The sequence below is a fragment of the Vidua macroura genome, chromosome 7 (genome assembly GCF_024509145.1).
Source record: "Vidua macroura isolate BioBank_ID:100142 chromosome 7, ASM2450914v1, whole genome shotgun sequence".
Lineage (NCBI taxonomy): Eukaryota > Metazoa > Chordata > Aves > Passeriformes > Viduidae > Vidua > Vidua macroura.
In genome coordinates this window covers 730,982-748,066 of record NC_071577.1, presented here as the reverse complement: position 1 = coordinate 748,066, position 17,085 = coordinate 730,982, and the positions used below count along the sequence as shown (strand labels likewise).

General features: G+C 54.7%; 1 protein-coding gene across 5 annotated transcripts; it reads left to right on the top strand.

The window, feature by feature from the left end:
- Window positions 1–6,921: 6,921 nt before the first annotated feature.
- LOC128809735 (maestro heat-like repeat-containing protein family member 6) lies at window positions 6,922–13,182 on the top strand. 5 transcript variants are annotated; one of them, XM_053981971.1, is made up of 13 exons: window positions 6,922–7,182; window positions 7,357–7,505; window positions 7,779–7,926; window positions 8,172–8,359; window positions 8,441–8,578; window positions 8,856–8,970; window positions 9,142–9,279; window positions 10,393–10,569; window positions 10,709–10,864; window positions 11,024–11,125; window positions 11,487–11,589; window positions 11,672–11,728; window positions 12,905–13,182. In XM_053981971.1, exons 1-13 carry the CDS (start codon window positions 7,078–7,080, stop codon window positions 13,093–13,095), a joined length of 1,767 nt encoding a protein of 588 aa, XP_053837946.1. In that variant the 5' UTR covers window positions 6,922–7,077; the 3' UTR covers window positions 13,096–13,182. The 5 variants fall into 5 exon arrangements, with proteins under 5 accessions (XP_053837946.1, XP_053837947.1, XP_053837945.1 ...); XM_053981972.1 differs by having other exon boundaries at window positions 7,336–7,505; window positions 10,441–10,569; XM_053981970.1 differs by having other exon boundaries at window positions 7,336–7,505.
- Window positions 13,183–17,085: the final 3,903 nt, after the last annotated feature.

The window sequence follows — 17,085 nt, the reverse complement described above, 5'->3', positions numbered from 1 at the left end:
GATCTGGAGCCCACCCGCAGCCCACCCACCCATGGATGGGAAGAGGATGGGATGGGACAGCACAGATTGCTGAGGCTCAGCAGGGAGGTGAACGGGGCCGGGGAACCACCACACCATCGCCTCCCTGCGCAGCAAGGCCAGTCCACAGCCCTGAGCCCTGCACACAGAGCTGCTGGGCAGGGGACTCCAGGCCTGGCCACATCCTACAGCCACTGTGGAGAGCTTCCATCTGGTGGAATCCTGACGTGACAGAGCTGGCCTGGCGAGTTCCCAAGCTGGACATTGTCAATGAAATTGCCTGAGAAGAAGAGAAGAGCAAGTGAGAGCTCTGCGGAGCCAGCAGAGACACAGCCACTCACTCAGCAGAGGGACAGCTGGGAGCTCACCCCTACGCACAGTGACCTCCTCCCCAGGGAAGGGTGAAGGGGACCAAAGGAGGGACCCTCCCTTCCTTTCCCAGAACTGGGGAGCTCCGTGCTGTGTCTGCAGGGACAGAGCCAGCCCCAGCTTCCCGGTTCACATGTATGTTTCGTGCTCTCTGCCCACACCCCTGGGCAGTGCCTACTCCCTCCCACACAGCCTTCCCAGTGGGCAGGGCACCTGGGATGTCCGGGCAGCCCCCGCTCCCTCCCGACTTTCTCGCTGACTCATCCACTCCAGAGGAAAACCACTACTTCAGCACACATCAGAGAAAGGACCAGGAGAAGCCTTCCATGGGAAAGGGGACGCGGCGGATGCTTCTCACATGCCTCATCCCAGCGGTTCGCCCTCGGGTCCCTGCCTCTCGGTTGGCTGTGGGAAATGTTTCCCTTTCCGCTCTGCAGTCGTGGGCCAGCACTGCAAGAGGAGGAGGGCAGAGCTCTGCAGCCACCTCAGATCTTGGGGCATCCACGCCCCAGGTGCAGGGTGCAGGGTTAGTCCCCTCAAAGCTTCTGAGGGATCTATTGGAGAGGATGGAGAGACCACCCCTTTCCCCCATCCCACTACACATCCTGCCCAAAATCCCCATCCCTCTGCGCGGCTGGGGCTCGTTGGTAACAAGAGCTGTTCCCTCATCTCTGCCAAACTCAGGAAGGTTGGGAGAGCTCCCAAAACCTTCTGTGATGCCTGAATTGCTCATTCAAGGGAGGAGTCCTTCTCCTCCCACACTAGAACACCCTGGCTGCCATCTCCAGTCCCTCCACATCCCTTCTCTGACCAGTGGGAGCTATCCACAGCCCCCAAGTCCTGGCTGGGATGGGTTTCCCAGGATCTCCCTCCTTTCCATGGACTGTGCCCCTTCCTGTTTTCCCCACAAAGTGCAATGCAATTCAATTCAATTCAATTCAATTCAATTCAATTCAATTCAATTCAATTCAATTCAATTCAATTCAAATCATCACCAGCTGCCTTCCCTGGTGGGTGTGAGCCAAGGCCAGCAGCCACAAAGCAAGGAAACTCATCTGGATTCCTGCTTCCCCTCACCAGCCCTTCCAGAGGGACCACTTGAAAAGTAGTTCATTTTTAACTGGAGAAAAATAACATGTTCCTCCTCCTTCCTACATTGCCAGACAGGTGCTTGCTCAAGGGAGAGCTTTGAAATCCAGCCAGGCAAGACAAGGACCTCCAGGAGAGAGTAATGGGGCTGAGCCCAGGCTGTCACTTGGGGGACAGCCTTGAAAGCATCCCTGTCACCTTGGAAGGCACAGCGCTGAGGTGGCTGTCTCTGGCCTCACAGGGAGCTGGATGTGGATAGGATACAGGCTGCAGTGCAGGGTGGTGGCTGCATGAGGGAGCAGCAGTGCCTTAGGGATGCTGTGGGTAGTGGAAAACACCTGGCTTTTCCCTATGTGCAGGTAACACAGAGGAAAGAACCTCAAAATGGAAGATCCTGGCATGTTCCCACTGCTTCCTTGGGGATTGTCCCAGCAGCCTTGAGGCTGTCACCTCTTTTCTCCCAGGCTTCACTCAGCATCTTCTCTGCAGAGGAATGGTCAATTTTGACTCATCTGGAAAAAAAAAAAAAGAAAAAAAAAAAGTGAGAGCGAGAGAGAGAGGGAAAAAAATCAATGCCATTTGCTCCAGCAAGACTTAAAATAGGAACTGTTCCCTCCCTGGGAAAAGGAAATTCCCAGCTCCCCACTAAGGACTGGACTGCTCCAGGCTCCTCAGCAGCTGGATATCCTGAGGTTCTGCCCCAGTTCCCTGTGACAGGATGCACAGGCTCCCTTCTGGGGAGGGGGAGTGGCCCCAAGGAAGGACTGCTCCTGTGAGTATCCCCAGGCTCAAGAATCCTTGTACTACCCCAGGACAGGACCTGACCATGCTCCTGCTGACCATCAGTGTCCCCATCCTGGTGTTGGCCACTTCCAAACTGTCCAGGACATTTAGCTTGTCTCTCCAGCATAACCCCACCAGGATTTCTATTCCAATTTAAGAGCCTTTTCCACCTTGAGGGAAAAAATGGGTAGGAGTGTGAATGCCCCCACAAGAAAGCCCTGTCACTGTGTCCATCCCATCCCTGTGCACGCTTCCCACCTCCCAGTACCTGCAGAAGACTGGCTGAGCTGGTCACCACTGGTTTGAGCACATTTAGCAGGACAAGCCTCCAGGTTGCTCCTAGTTGTCTTGCTTCCCTATTTATATCTGACTTGATGCGTTCTTTCAGCTTTCCTGTTCTTCTGGGAGACTTTCTACTCCTCAGCATCACTTTTCCTTGTACTCATAATTTTTCTTTTTTGTCTGTAATTGGCCTGGTTTGTTGTGTTTTGGGTTTTCTTTTGGACATATTTCCTCATTTTCAGAGCAGATCCAGAGTAGCACCTTTTCCTGGTGGTCCTGCATTAAAAAGTTTTATCTTTATGTCTTATTCTCCAACACTTCAATCCAGTCTGCAAGTGGAAGTGTCACCTTATTATAGCCTCCCCTAAAATATGTGAGTAGCTGGTTTAGGTGTCTGGTGTTGATGTGGAAACACATTTAGGTTTGCCCTTGCTCTGTTGTCCAGGCAAAGGAACATGGAGTCATGGAATCACAGAATTCCAGAATGGTTTGTGTTGGAAGGGGCATTTAAACACCATCTCATGGGCAGGGGCACCTTTCACTAGACCAGGTTGCTCAGAGACCTGTCCATCCCAGCCTTAAATGTTCCCAGGAATAGAGCATCCACCACCTCCCTGGGCAAGTTGTGCCAGTGTTCCACCACCATCATCCTAAAAAAATGCTACCTTCTATCTAAACTAAATTGACGTTCTTTAAGTTACGCCCTGGCTGCTCTCCTGGCACTGCAAGAGGTCGGATTTGCCTCCCATATTTATTGCAGTTCCACTGTTTGTTTTCCTGCTGGCATTTTCAGAAGTGAACATAAGGTCCATTTCCTACGCCAGTCCCTCCATGCCCTCTCCCCCAGCCACCTGCTGCTGGTTTAAATCCCCTTTGACACCGTAGTGATCAATGTCTTGTGTGAGTCCCTTGCATCCCAAGATGTCAAACCATCTCTGAGTAAACCATAGCTAAACAACCCCTCCCTGACCCACTGTCTCATCCTCACCCTGAGATTCCAGCTCTCCAGGTCCTCTGGGTCTCACCTCTGGGAATGGTGGGGTTTTCCCGGGCCCCAGTGTCTGGATGTAACTGCCAGGTCAGCTCTGATGCTCACATGGCATGGCACCAGCAGCCTCTGTGCCGCAGTCAGATCATCTCTCTGGAGGTATGTGAAGCCAGGGAGCATTGGGACACCCTCGTGGCCTCCCTTATGGCACACAAAGCCACTGTCCCCAGGCACCACTTCCCCCAGAGAGCCTGATCAGCTGCCTAACCCTGGTGATGAGCAAACTGGGCCATTTTCTTCCAGCACTTACAAGCTGCCTTTGGCTCGTCTTCACTTGCTCAGCAAATACCCCCAAACAGGTCAGCACTTTCTTCACAACAAAGCTATGCAAGGAATTTCTCTCCTAAGGCAGCTGGACCCTTTCCAAAGAAGGAGAGCTGCCAAATTCCCACCCCCAGCCCCCAGCAGCGAAACAAGGTGCAAGTTTGGCCCCTGGAGGCTTTCTGTTCTCTTCCACTTCTGCCCTTGCTGTCTGCTGGAGGTGGGGAGGAAGGGGCCCTCTTCACTCCCCTCCCATGCTGGGGTTGAGTGTAGAAGGGAAAGAGCTGGTTCTGTCCCAGAGAACTCAAGGTGTCAGAGCTCTCCCCAAATGCAGCAGGTAGGAGACACGGGTGTGGGTTTGAACCTCCCTGTGCTCCCCTCATGGTGCCTGCTGGGCATTGGGCATCTCTCTGCTCCCGACGTGCTCCACAGAGCTGGGGACTCTTGGGCAGTTGTCTCCTGTGATTTTTTTTTTTTTCATTGCTTCTCCATACTTCCTGCTATTTATGAGCATGGCTGTTGCTACAGGAAGGAGGCTGTTGATCTGGGCTGTGGGTTCAGTGTTTCTGCCTTCCACTCCCCCTCCCCAAGGCCTCTACAGAAGGTGCAGCTCCTCTACCACTGCCCGGCCCCCAGCCCCTGGCAGAAATTGGCTTTCAGGCACATCACCCTGGCAGCACAGCTGGATGCTCATCTGCTTCATTTCTCTGCCTACAATTCTTGGATAGGAAAGTTGGGGCTTTCCTCTGCTGCCCATCTGCTATGGAGGGCAAAGAGCATCTCCAGGGGATAAGATCGCTCTGCGCACATTCACATTCCAAGTGCCAAGGACTCCTGAAAGCCAAGTGCCCAGGAGAACACAGCAAATCAGCCTTAGGCAGCCAATGACCCTTTCCAAAGCTCAATGACCCAGGTGCTCCTGGGATTTCACACAAGAAAAGGTACCAAGAGTTGGGGAGTTGGGGGTACTCTGGCCTCTGGCAGAACCTCTTTACAAACCCAGTGCCCAGCTCTTTCCCCTTTCCTGAACCAGCAGGTCACCCCCAAAAGAATCTGTAAATTCCTGTCCATGAAGGAAAAGGTCACAGGGAGCTGGTCACGACCAGCCATGGGGATGGGCACCACCTTGCAGCTCCTCTCAGCCCCCATCCAGAAGAGCAGTCCCAAGCAGAGCTGGGCCCTCAAGGCACTCATTGCTTCCCTCTCAAACCTTGGGCTGCCCCAAGTGATGGACCCCTGAGGGCAGTAAGGGGTCTGGGTGGCCTCACCTGGTGTCCCCACGCACACATCCTTCAGTCACAGCCCCAGGCACCTGAGCTCAGTCCTGGCTGATCTCTGGGAGTGTATGTTTATTGATGGCTCTGTCTCCAGATGGACCTTGCACCTGTGCAACAGGTAGCTTATCTCAGCTTCTGCTTCCTGGGTGGACCTCACACTACTGTGGTAGGCAGCTTGCTCCCCGTGTCCCAAAGGATGCCGAGAGAAGGAACTCTGGCACCTCCAAGTGCACTTTCACTAGCACCCTATCTATCTTCTGCCAGGGACCCTGCCCAGCTGGCTGCACCCTCCCTAGGGAGGAGGTCGACTGGGCACCGTGGCCTCCTCTTAATCGTATGTGCCACCCACGGCATTGCAGTAGGGTACTGGCTCCTGGGAATTGTCCTCATCCATCCTTCGGGATTGCCCTGCCCTCTGCCGATCTTTCAACACATAGGCAGGACAGACGGCGGTCCCTGGCTGGGAGAATGTTTGTGGCCATCTCCAAGGGCGAGTTTCCCACGGATCCTTACATAGACAACCACGTTAGCACAGACTGGAATCAGGACTGGATCCGGAACACGCCCCGCTTGTTTGAAAGCCAGCCTAAACTGTAAAATAGGAGTTTTTCCCAGCGGAATACGCAGCAGGATCATCACCCTGCTGCCTGTGCTCTAATGAGCAGCATCTGTAGTGTTGTCGGTGCTCACCTGGAGCCAGCACTGAGGCACACCGGGGACTGTCTGTTCGTCATTTAAAAGGAGGGAAAAAAATATTCATAGCAAAACTTTGTGTGAATTTTAATAAGACTGAAAAGCCAGAGTCTGCTCCTGGAGAGGCAGTGGCCATGAACACGAGTTTATTGATGGAGAGGTCATGTTCATCCAAAGGAATGTGGATTGTGGGGATGCGTTGTTTTGAGGATGGCCCTGCATAGACACCCCAACCATCCCACCCTGTGCCTGAAAGGGTTGTCCAAATGCTCCCAGAGCTTTGGGACCCTTGGGGCTGTCACCATTCCCTGGGGAGCCTGTTCAGTGCCCTACCACCCTCTGTGGGAACAACCTTTTCCTGATATCCAACCTAAACCTCCCCTGGCACACCTCCAGGCATTCACTTGGGTGCTGTCACTGGTCACAGAGAGCAGAGATTGGAGCTGTCCCTTCACTGCTCCTCATGAGGAAAGAATGCAGACCCCGATGAGGTCTTCAGTCTAGTCTTCTTCAGGGTTTCATTTTTGTCCCATAGGGTCAGACTGCAACCTCCACACAGGCCTCTCATCCTACAGGAGAAAGTGACAAAGAGATATACCAATCAACAACAGGGCAAACAAGCAGGCAGTAATAACCAGCACTAGATCTGCCTAGGTCATAGGCACGACACCAAGATGGGCTGGCCTGCAGGCAGCCTCAGTGGCAGTGGATCCTTTTCATTGCTTGGTACAAGATCATCACCCTTTGGAATCTGTTAAGGCAGAACACACTGATTTTGGGGCTCCCATATGTCCCCCCAATGGTTATGGAGGGTAAGAAAACTGTCTGCACCAGTCGTGTGTCCCAGAGGGTTCAGGAGACATCAGTGTGTCTTTTATTCCTGTAGAGCTCCTTTGGAGCTGCCCCACAACAGGGCAGGTTGGCTGGGCTGGGGGAAGCCCCAGGGCACATGGCACTGTGTGCAAGGGCCCTTTTTGACAGTGGGCACTGTGGGAAAAAACGTTGCTGTGTGTCACAGGGCCCTTTGTAACACATCACAATACAGCTGCTGGTGGCCACAGTGTCCAGAGGAGGCAACGGGACAGAGTGGTGCTGCAGGGAGGCCCTGTGCAACCACCTTGTTCCTTGTTGTCCCCAGGCTTTAGCCAATTTTCTTCCATGTCCCCTTAAGGACAGATCTCAGTGGGACAAGGGAGAGACCTTCCTGCATGGCCAGGAGAAGAAGGAGGATGCAAATCCTGACATTACACTGACCACATGGCTAACACTGATACCACACCCACTCAGAGCACAGCAAATATGAAGGCTTCTGCTCCCAACCTGGATATTTTTGGGGAGAGACTTGTTTCCCACCCAAATGAAGTAAGCAGCCTGTGGCCAGGGCTGGATCCCCCCAGGAATTGGGGGCTCTTCAAGCCAGGTCCGCTGGGCCCCCCTCAGCCCTTGAAGCCATCAGAGTGTGGTGGAAAGGGAAGCACTTTTCAGAGGAAGCTGGGAAAGTTGCTGTTCTGGCAGCTCTCCATGTGCCTCCACCAGGTGCCAGACTTTGTGAGGAACATGCACCAGAGACTTGTATCCAATGCACCTCCAGATGACAGGATGTTAATGGACATCCTGAGGCTGACCGAGGCATACCCCACTGATGTCATGGTCACCCTCCTGCGCTGCGCCCCATCATGTGACAGGTACGGGAGCCACCTTCCTCGTGGCCTCAGGGCTCACTGGGCCTTAGGGCCCATCACCCTCTATAGCCATCCAGTGGAGTCTGACAGACAGGTAGAGAGTTCTAGGACCCACCAGGCTGTTTCTCAGGTGTGGCATGTCAGCCACCCAGCCTGCTGCCAATGCTCCCCCCCTGCCATTCAGGGCACCAGGGCTCTGTCACCTGAGCCCCCACAGCTGCCCAGGCCATGGTGCTGTGGCTGAGATCCTCCTGACACACAGCTCTGATCCCACAGGGCTGCTACAATCATGTGGAGGACCATAGCCTCATCAGGAATGGCAGTGGACAAGGTGTTGCCAACACTGCTCTGTGTGCTGGAGAACTGGCCACTGCACAGAGTGTCCACCTCTGATGGGGACAAAACAAGAGTCTTTGCCCTGGCTGTAAGTTTCTGGATCTGGTTTTTGCTGGCCCCAAGGCACCTCTACAGCAGCTCTCCATCCTCCTTCCCCCGCTGCATCTCCCTGCCTCAGGCACTGCCCTGAAACCTGGCCTAGGGGCAGCTGCAGGGCCACCAGTCCCGTTGCTCCCCCTGTGTCTCTCCGGGCCTCTCCCTGCCACGCACGGGCCCTGTCACACAGAGACTTTGTCAGTGAGGGCTGTCTCGGGGGGCTTTGTCCTTTTGCAGGCAACCAGGGTGGTTTGGGAGATTCTCCGCCTGCCCTGGTGCCCCGCACCATTTATGGAATATTCTCCCCGCCTCCTTGTGGCTCTGCTCTTCCAAGTTTTTGTCAGTACATTAGATATGCCAGAGGAGGTCAACACCTTCTGGAAGGAATGCCAGGAGCAACTCAACCTTCCCACCAGCATCAACAGGTGCTCCATCCTATTTCTCCCAATTCCCCAGGGCAGGCGCCAGGACTCCCAGGGCTGACCTGGGCTTTGCTCTGCACGCAGGTTTGCAGTGCAGACTGTGAGGGCACTGTTCCGCCACCTGCGGTGTCTGGATTTACTGGTGGCAATGGAGTGCAAGCGTGGCTGGGACACGCTGCTCTGTGCTGACACCCACCATTATGCCGTGGGTCTGCTGGCCAGGTGAGACCCCCTTCTCCCCGGTGCCTCTGACATTTGTGCCCTGTCCCCTGGTGCCACACACAGTGCCTGTGGTCATGGGCCAGAGGGCCTCATCACTAAGGGACCACCAAGCAGACTGGAAAAGGCTGGGAGAGGAGGGTGCCCAAGAGCAGCCGCCTCTCAAAGGGCCCAGGTCTCCTTGCAGGGTGGTGGGGAAAGACAAGAACTGTGTGAGACAGTCCTGGGAGACATTTGCTCCTGCTGGCTTAGGGTTTTAATGCCTTTTTCTGCCTTCCAGGGAGATGCACCGTACCTCGAACGCCTTGTGTTCCTGCATTGCACTCCGCCTACTGGGGCTGCTCAGCAGGCAGGAACCACTTTGGGATCTGCCTGCCCTGGCATTCCTTGTGGAGGTGAGCCTGTTGGTCAGCACTGCCTCGCTGAGCTGCCTCCCAGCTCTCTGCCCTCTCGTAGCCACAGCTGCCAGGACAGTGCCCACGCCCTGTGCTGCTGCCTGGGCCCAGCCCTGTGCGGTTCCAGGCTCCTGCCTGCCGGGTCCCCTGTCACTGCCGTGTGTCTTTCAGGTCCTTGAGTGCCCTGACATGAGGGAATGGAGTGACAGTGCCCTGGAGATCATTTCAAGGCATCTGCAAAGCAAATCCAGGGAGCGGCGTTGCCTGGCTCTCAGAGGCCTTGTGGTTCTCAGCAAGGATCCCTCACTGGTGAGAAGGGGGCAGTGGCTGAAGCCGTGCAGGCAGTGTGGGGCTGGGGAACGCAGTCGCTTGGGCTTGGCTGGGCTTCGGGCGCTGGGGCAGCTGCTCCCAGCTCTCCTGCCTCCCACTTCAGCTGCCCCAGCGCTTTGGGACAGGCCTTTGGCCTGTGGGCCCTGCGGCAGCAGGGTGGGGTTGCAGCCATTCATAAATTACTTGGACACAGCACTTGAAGAAATACTAAATAAGTTTGCTGATGATACTACATTGGGAGGAGCTGTTGCCTCCCTTGAGGGTAGAGGCCGTGTAGAGACAGATTTGCTGGCTGGACAACCATATGAAGTTGAACAAGGGCAGATAGCAGATGCTGCACCTGGCATGGGCAGCCTGGCTGTGTGACTAGAGCAGGGAATGAGACACCGGAGAGCTGTGCTGTGGAAAGAGACCTGTGGGGAACCTGTGACGGCGAGTAGGAGTCAGCAGTGCCCTGGCAGCCAGGAGGGATATCTGGGATGCATCAGGCACAGCATCACCAGCTGGGCAATGGATGGGAATGTCCTGCTCTTCTCTGGGCTGGCGTGGCCTCTTCTCAAGTGCTGTGTGCAATTTTTGGCACCATACTGTAAAAAACCCATGAAACCATTAGAGATTGTGCAAAGGAGGATATGAAAATAGTGAAGGGTCTAGAGGGGAAGCCATAGGAGGTGTGGCTGAGCGCACTTGACCTGTTCTGCCTAGAGGAGACTGAGGGGAGACCTCACTGCAATCTGCAGCTTCCTTGCAAGGGAAATGAAAGGGCAGCACCAATCTTTGTTCTCTGGTGACCCGTGACAGCACTCGAAGGAACAGCTGGAGCTGTGTCAGGAGAGGTTGAGGCTGGATATTAGACAAAGGTTCTTCCCCCAGAGGGTGGTGGGGCACTGAACAGGCACCCCAGGGAATGGTCACAGCCCCAAGGTTGCCAGAGCTCTGGGACTGTTTGGACAGCACTCTCAGGCACAGCCTGGCATTGTCTGTGCAGGGCCAGGGGTTGGACTGGATGATCCTTGTGGATCCCTTCCAACTCAAGATATGCTATGATTCTACAGTTCATGGTTTCACAGTGCAGCATTGTGTCCTGCACAGGCCGAAGGCATCCGGAGTCTGACACAGAGCCTCATGGGCCTACTGCAGGATGCAGATGCAGAGGTGGTTGTGTTGATCCTCTCTGTATTCCTGAATGAGCTCCAGGACAGAGCCACCCTAATATCCAGTCCCACTGCCCTGCAGCTGGCTGAGGTGCTACAGCCACTCATTGACAAAGTAAGGCTCTGTGCCACCAGCCACCATCACTGGGTGCTGCCCAGACACTTGGTGCTCTGTTGATTCTCAGGCCTGTGCCCAGGTGGGCCCAGAGAAACCATAAACCATTGCTGGTTCTTTTCCATTTCCTTTCCAACAGGACAACAGCCATGTGCAGGTGCTCTCCATTCACCTCTTCCGAGAGGTGATGGAGCTAGTAATGGACAACGGAAAAAAGCCCCTGAAGAAACATGTGAGCAAGAGCCTTCTCCCACTCTTCTTCCACTGCCACGATGAGAATTGGTGTGTGGCAGAGGTGAGGACTTGTGGGCTGCTGCTGTCCCCCTGGGAGGGGGCTCGGCTGCCTCCTGCCCTGGCGCCTGGCAGGCTGCAGCCTCCTCCAGGCCTTGGCACAGGGACACAGGACTTGTGCCCTGGGCTGTGGGGCCATCTCTGGGTCTCTGCTGCTCTCCAGGCCTCTCAGGAAGCGCTGCTTTGTGGGGCCAAATTCCTGAAGAGGAGGAAGCTCAAGCAGCTGGTGGAGAAGGAGCAGCCATGGAAGTTTGCTGAGGTCCTGGTAAGGACGGCCTGGAAGCCCCAGGCTCAGCCTGGAGAAGCCCCCTGAGCACGGTGCTCAGTGTGTGGGCTGGCAGCTGTGCCCCTGCCTGCTGCTGCAGCCAGAGGCTGTGCGGGCTCTTCTCCAGGCTCCCGTGGGTCCCAGCCGGGTGCCGATGGAGCCCCGGCCCGGCGGGGCTGCGGGGTGGCACCGCGGCTCCCCGGGCAGCAGCCGGCCCTCTGCCCCCTCCAGAGCCCGGCGCCAGCGGCTGCTGGCCGGGCCTCAGGGCTGTGCGGGCAGGGGAGGCCGGGGCTGGGCGCAGGGAGCACCCGGCCCAGGGGCTGAGCCCACGCCAACCCTTCCTTCCTGCCGCTCTCTCCAGCTGGCAGAGGACAGGAGCCGAGCGGCCGAGCACCTGCGCCGGGCCCGGCCCTACCTGCAGAGCCCACAGGAGCCCCTGCGAGAGGCGGCTGTGAGGTTCATGGGTGAGCCACGAGCCCGGGCTCCCTCCCTGTCCTGCCACAGCAGGATCTGGACCACGGTCTATAACAGGCTCTGTGTTCCTAGGGATCGCAGGGCGGTACTTGAGGAAGCAGCAGGAAGAGACCCAGTTTATCTACAAGGGTGAGGGCTGTCAGGGCTGGCGGGGGAGCTGCAAGCTCTGCCCTGGCTGTGGAGGGCTCTGCTCCCTGTGCGGATGAGGGGCGGCATGGACTGAGCACACAGAGATTTCAGGGGCACGTGGGGGATTAGTGGCCAGCAGCTTCAGGCTGATCCCGTTGTCTGTTCAATATTTTTATTGATGACATGGATGAGGGGATTGAGTCTTTCATTAGTAAATCTGCAGACAACACTAAGCTGGGAGCATGTGTCGATCTATTGGAAGGTAGGAGGGTTCTGCAGAGAGACCTGGAACGGTTGGATGGATGGGCAGAGTCCGTTTGATGAAGTTTAATAAATCCAGGTGCCAAGTCCTGCATTTTGGCCACAATAACCCCCTGCAGCGTTATAGGCTGGGGATAGTGTGGCTGGACAGTGCCCAGGCAGAAAGGGACCTGGGGGCCCTGGTCGACAGCCAGCTGAACATGAGCCAGCAGTGTGCCCTGGTGGCCAAGAAGGCCAATGGTTCCTGGCCTGGATCAGGAATGGTGTGGCCAGCAGGAGCAGGGAGGTCATCCTTCCCCTGTACTCAGCACTGGTGAGGGCACACCTTGAGTGCTGTGTCCAGTTCTGGCCCCTCAGTTTGGGAAGGACATTGAGATGCTGGAGTGCATCCAGAGGAGGCAATGAGGCTGGATAGGGGCTTGGAACACAAACCCTGTGAGGAACAGCTGAAGGAGCTGGGGTTGTTTAGCCTGGAGAAAAGGAAACTCAGAGGTGACCTTATCACTCTTTACAACTTCCTGAAGGGTGGTTGTAGTCGGGTGGTGTTGGTCTCTTTCTCCAGGCAGCAACTGAAAGAACCAGAGGTCACAGTCTCAAGCTGCGTCAGGGGAAATATAGGTTGGATATTAGGAAGAAGTTTTTTCACTGAAAGAGTGATAAAGTACTGGAATGATCTGCCCCTGGATGTGTTTAAAAAAAGACTGGATGTGGCACTTGGTGCCATGGTTTAGTTGAGGTGTTGGGGCATGGGTTGGATTCCATGACCTTGAAAGTCTCTTCCAACCTGGTAGTTCAATGATTCCCTGCTCCTTCCTGACCATGGCAAGAGCGGGCTGGGATGGCCCTGGCAGGAGAGTCTCCTCAGATCCCTGCAGACCTGGGCTCTGACCGTTGCTCTGTTCCTCTGTGTTTCAGCCCTTCAGGACCTGACTGATGACATCAGCCCTGCCATCTCGAGCTTGGCAATTCAAACCCTGCAACTCTTAAGAGCTGTACAGAGAGCTTCATATTCTCCTGGTTGCAGAAGGTGCAAGACCACTTCCAGAAGGGTGGGGGATAGGAAGCTTCCTCTGTGTGGCAGCTTGTGGACGTCTATGAACAACTAATCCTAGGAGCTCTGTCTGCTCAGGGCACCTGAGCTGCAAGGAAGACCTCATCTCAGCATGGAAATATGAAATCACTGTTGTCATGCACAGAGGTCCAGGATCTTTCTTTTGCTGATCAGTGTCCACAGGGCATCAAAGAAGCGGGGGAAGAGTGCTTGTGCTCAGCAAGGTGCCCAGACGTGCAGGGTTGCAGGGAAAATGGCCAGAAGCCCCTTGGCCTTTGGTGGTTCTGCTGAAGCCTTTGTGCTGCCCACAGAGCGAGTGGGCAGGGCCGGAGCTGTGGGGATCCCTGTGAGAGCGGTGCCTGGAGATGGCCACAAGCCCTGTCCCAGGCAGGAAGCACCATCTGTGTCCACCTGCCTGTGTGTTGCTGGCTGGATTGCTGAGGGCTCCGAGGTGCCTCTTGATGGGGCTCCCCTGGAGCTCCTGTGGGGCTGCAGCACTGCTGCCGGGCAGGTTGGCTGGGCTGGGGGAGACCCTGAGGGGCTGGGGCAGTGGGAAGCCCTGAGCAATTGGGTATCAGAGGCCACCAGCAGCCCCAGGCAGCCACCTTGTTCCTGGCACCCGGCTGCTCTGCACTTCCCCTGATCGTCTCCCAGGCCTGTGGCAGAAGCCCTCGATGCCGGGACACCACCCCAGCAGGAGGGTGGGGACACCCCCGAGGTGCCCAGGCTGGGCTGGCTGGGGACAGGGAGGGCAGGGGGCACTGCCAGGGCATGGCCACTGGCTGCTGCCAATAAGGAACAGGGGGCAGAGGCAGTGCTGGTGGCTAGCCCAGGCCCTCGTGGCTGCCCAGGCCATGGTGCCGTGACCGAGGCCCCCCTGACAAAGAGCTCTGGGCCCACAGAGCTGCTGCCACCATGGGGAGGGCGGCCATGTCTCCTCGAGCAGGGCTGCGGAGGCGCTGCTGCCCCGGCGCCTCTGGACCCCACAGGAACAGCACCAGAGCGTGCTCAGGCACAGCAGCACCCTGAACGCCGGCACCCGCTCAGCGAGGCTCCCGCACCAGCCGGGATGCCAGACAGGGGGAGACCGTGGGCACAATTGCCTGTGCTTTGGCAAAAGGCTTCAGCAGCATTCACCACAATGGCTTTCTCTTGACTTGCCAGCCTGAAATGAGCAGGCAGAAGAGCTGAGTTTTCACTTTTTGAGCCATTACTGAAGTTCATTTCCAGCGGTCTTAGACACTTTTGAGAACAGACCCTTTTGCCAGACATGACACAGTTGGTGAATTGCAGGCGTATCTCAGCTGTAGCTGGAGGGGACAGGCTGGGGGAGATGGAAGCAGACATTTTACCTATACTTGGTTTTGTGAGACAGTGCTTAGAGTGCTCTGCTATCACATCAAATCAGAGAGAGATGTCATGAATGCTTCACATCATTCCCTTCTTTCCAAGAGGGCCGTGTTCTGTCTTATGTTCCCTTTTTAAGGTTCTCCTCAGCTACAGATGTAAGGAAGACATGGAAGCTTGGGAAAGGCCACCTAGTCTTTACAGTCTGCCATCAAGAGAAGGGAAAAGGCCTTTGTGCAACTTGGAGTTCTCCTTCACCTCTCTGTCCTGACATAATCAGGCTCTTCCTTTTTTAGTAATTAATAGCAACAATCATAAGGGTAATGCAAGAGTAACTGAGGAAACCCACACGAGCACATAGGACCATGCACAAACAACAGCTCCAGGGAGCATCTTTTACTGCCCAGTGTGACTTGACAGGTGCATGCAGCGTTTCCCACTACAGTGCCAGCTTTCCAAAGCAACTGGTGGCTCTGGGTGGCTTTGCTCTTGGCTGCCCAATTTGGAAAGCTTTTCAAGGGTGTATTTTTGGAAGAGCAGAAACAAATTCTCCAGTGAAGTGATGGGTTGAACATCCAAACCTGCCAGTTCCTCCTTGTTCCCTGTGGAACAGATCAGTTCATCTCTCACCCCACAATCCTCCCTCCTCACCCAAAGCTTCCAGTCTGGGAGTTGCTAATCCCAAAACTGCTGTCAAGGAGTCTCTTCTCATCCCTGTCAGGGCCCTGAGAGCACTAATAAACCTTGGTGGCCCTGACCAGCCTCTCCACTTGGGGTCTCTACTCAGCCCCAGCTACTGAAGCTCAGCCCTGGATCTCCAGTAACTGAGCCGCATGGTGGGAATGCCAAGCTCTAGCTCAGCCACGGGAGTGCGGCTGGGGGTGAGTTATCTAAATACCTACTAAGCTTTCCTTCACCCTCTGTTCTTCCTCTGATGTTGCTCTGGGAAGCATCAGAAGAGCCTTTGTAGAGGCTCTTCCAGAGCCAACATCAGGGAGAAAGAATCTGGCTATTCCCAAACAGTGGGGCAGGTGGTATCAAATCAGATAACAACCCTCCACAGTGAAGGTGATGCCTTTAGTGAGATTTCCAGGCCAAGCCACATGTGTGGCTCATTACCCTGGAGATCTGACTGCACACCCAGGGAAATGGCTGGTCTTGGGGCTGCAGGAACTTTCCCTCAGGGCAAAAGCTTATGGGGAAAAACCAATCGGCATCAAACACTTGTGCCACTCTCTTAGACCCCTGCACATATTTAATGGAGTATGAGAGATTATGTGGGTACACCACAGACACCCCATGCAGTTCTAACTGCTAAGGTGGAACAATACATTCCTGGGGATTTCAAACACATCTAGTACAAAATGAACTCTAGGAAACCGCACAAGGTAATCACAGGAAGAGCTTCGGGATCTGGTGTGAGTTGGGAGAAGAAAACCACTTCTGCAGAAATGAAGGACTAAAAACCCATAAAAGACTTCAACTGCAGCTTGCAAAAATACCATGTTTAGAACACAGGACCTAGAAGATAACATAAATAAATAAATACCTAATTCTTCATAGAAACCCAAACCAGCTTCCTTTGCGATACAAAGCACATTTTAAATGGTTATTTTGATGAAAATGCCAGCATTTTTCCTGGAAACAACACTCAAATGAACATTCATTGCACTTTAAACCCAGTTTCCTCTCTGTTTTTGTTTTTTAAGGGAAAATGTTGGCTAGCCCTGACAGTCCTGCGTATAATATACACATCTTCCAAACAAGTGTTTGCTGCAAATCAGAATTTTCCCTGCTAAAGGGACCTCAGAATCATGGAATAGTTAGGGTTGGAACAGACCTTAGAGATCATCTGAGATAAGGCAAAGACAGAGACAGAATGCACCTGCCACCCCCAGAAATGCTTTTTTTTTTGCTCAAGCACACCAAAACTCCCCATTCGCATGAAATCCAAGCAGCTCTCCCAAGTGACAGAGGGCAAGTTTGAATCAGGTATTAGGAAGAGATTCTTTGCTGTGAGGGTGGCGAGGCATGGCATTGCTACCATCAACGTCACCGTGTGTCAGGACAGACAGTGACAAAACCCAAATGAGCAGAACAACCAGCCTGCTGACAAGGTTATCCACAAACCCCAGAGTCTGGAATTGGCTCTGGCAGCGGCTTCCCAGGGTTTACTGCAGACAGGGAGACTTACCCGTGTCACAGCTCGTTAGCCAGGTGGCTCTCAGAGGGTAGGCTGCTCCAAGCTGCTGTGCTGCTCTCTGTGATTCCAGCTGAAGCCTGTGGGTCTCTGCTTCCAACCACACAGGGGCCAGGATGGAGGGGAAGCTTGTGGGACAGTAACTGGGGCTGTGCATACTCAGCCACTGCGGGAGACAGCAGGAATTTTAGGGACTGAAATCCCAGTGTGACCAAAGTAAACACAGAACAAAGCATAATATGATGGTTGTTTTCATCAGTGGAAGGATCTACACCAGGACTTGAACTCCCAGGGAATGGGAAGAGCTGTCCTTTTACAAAATTCCCACTCTCTTGCCCAGAACTATGAGCAACTTCTTGCTAGGGGCTGGTGCTACAGGGGGAAACTGAGAGCTCTTTGTGTTGAATGAAATGCTCAGTTCCCTCTGGACAGGTCCTTAAAGATAAGGAGCAGCAGAATGGCTGTGCTTATTACAGGGCCTGCACCAAGTGACACAGG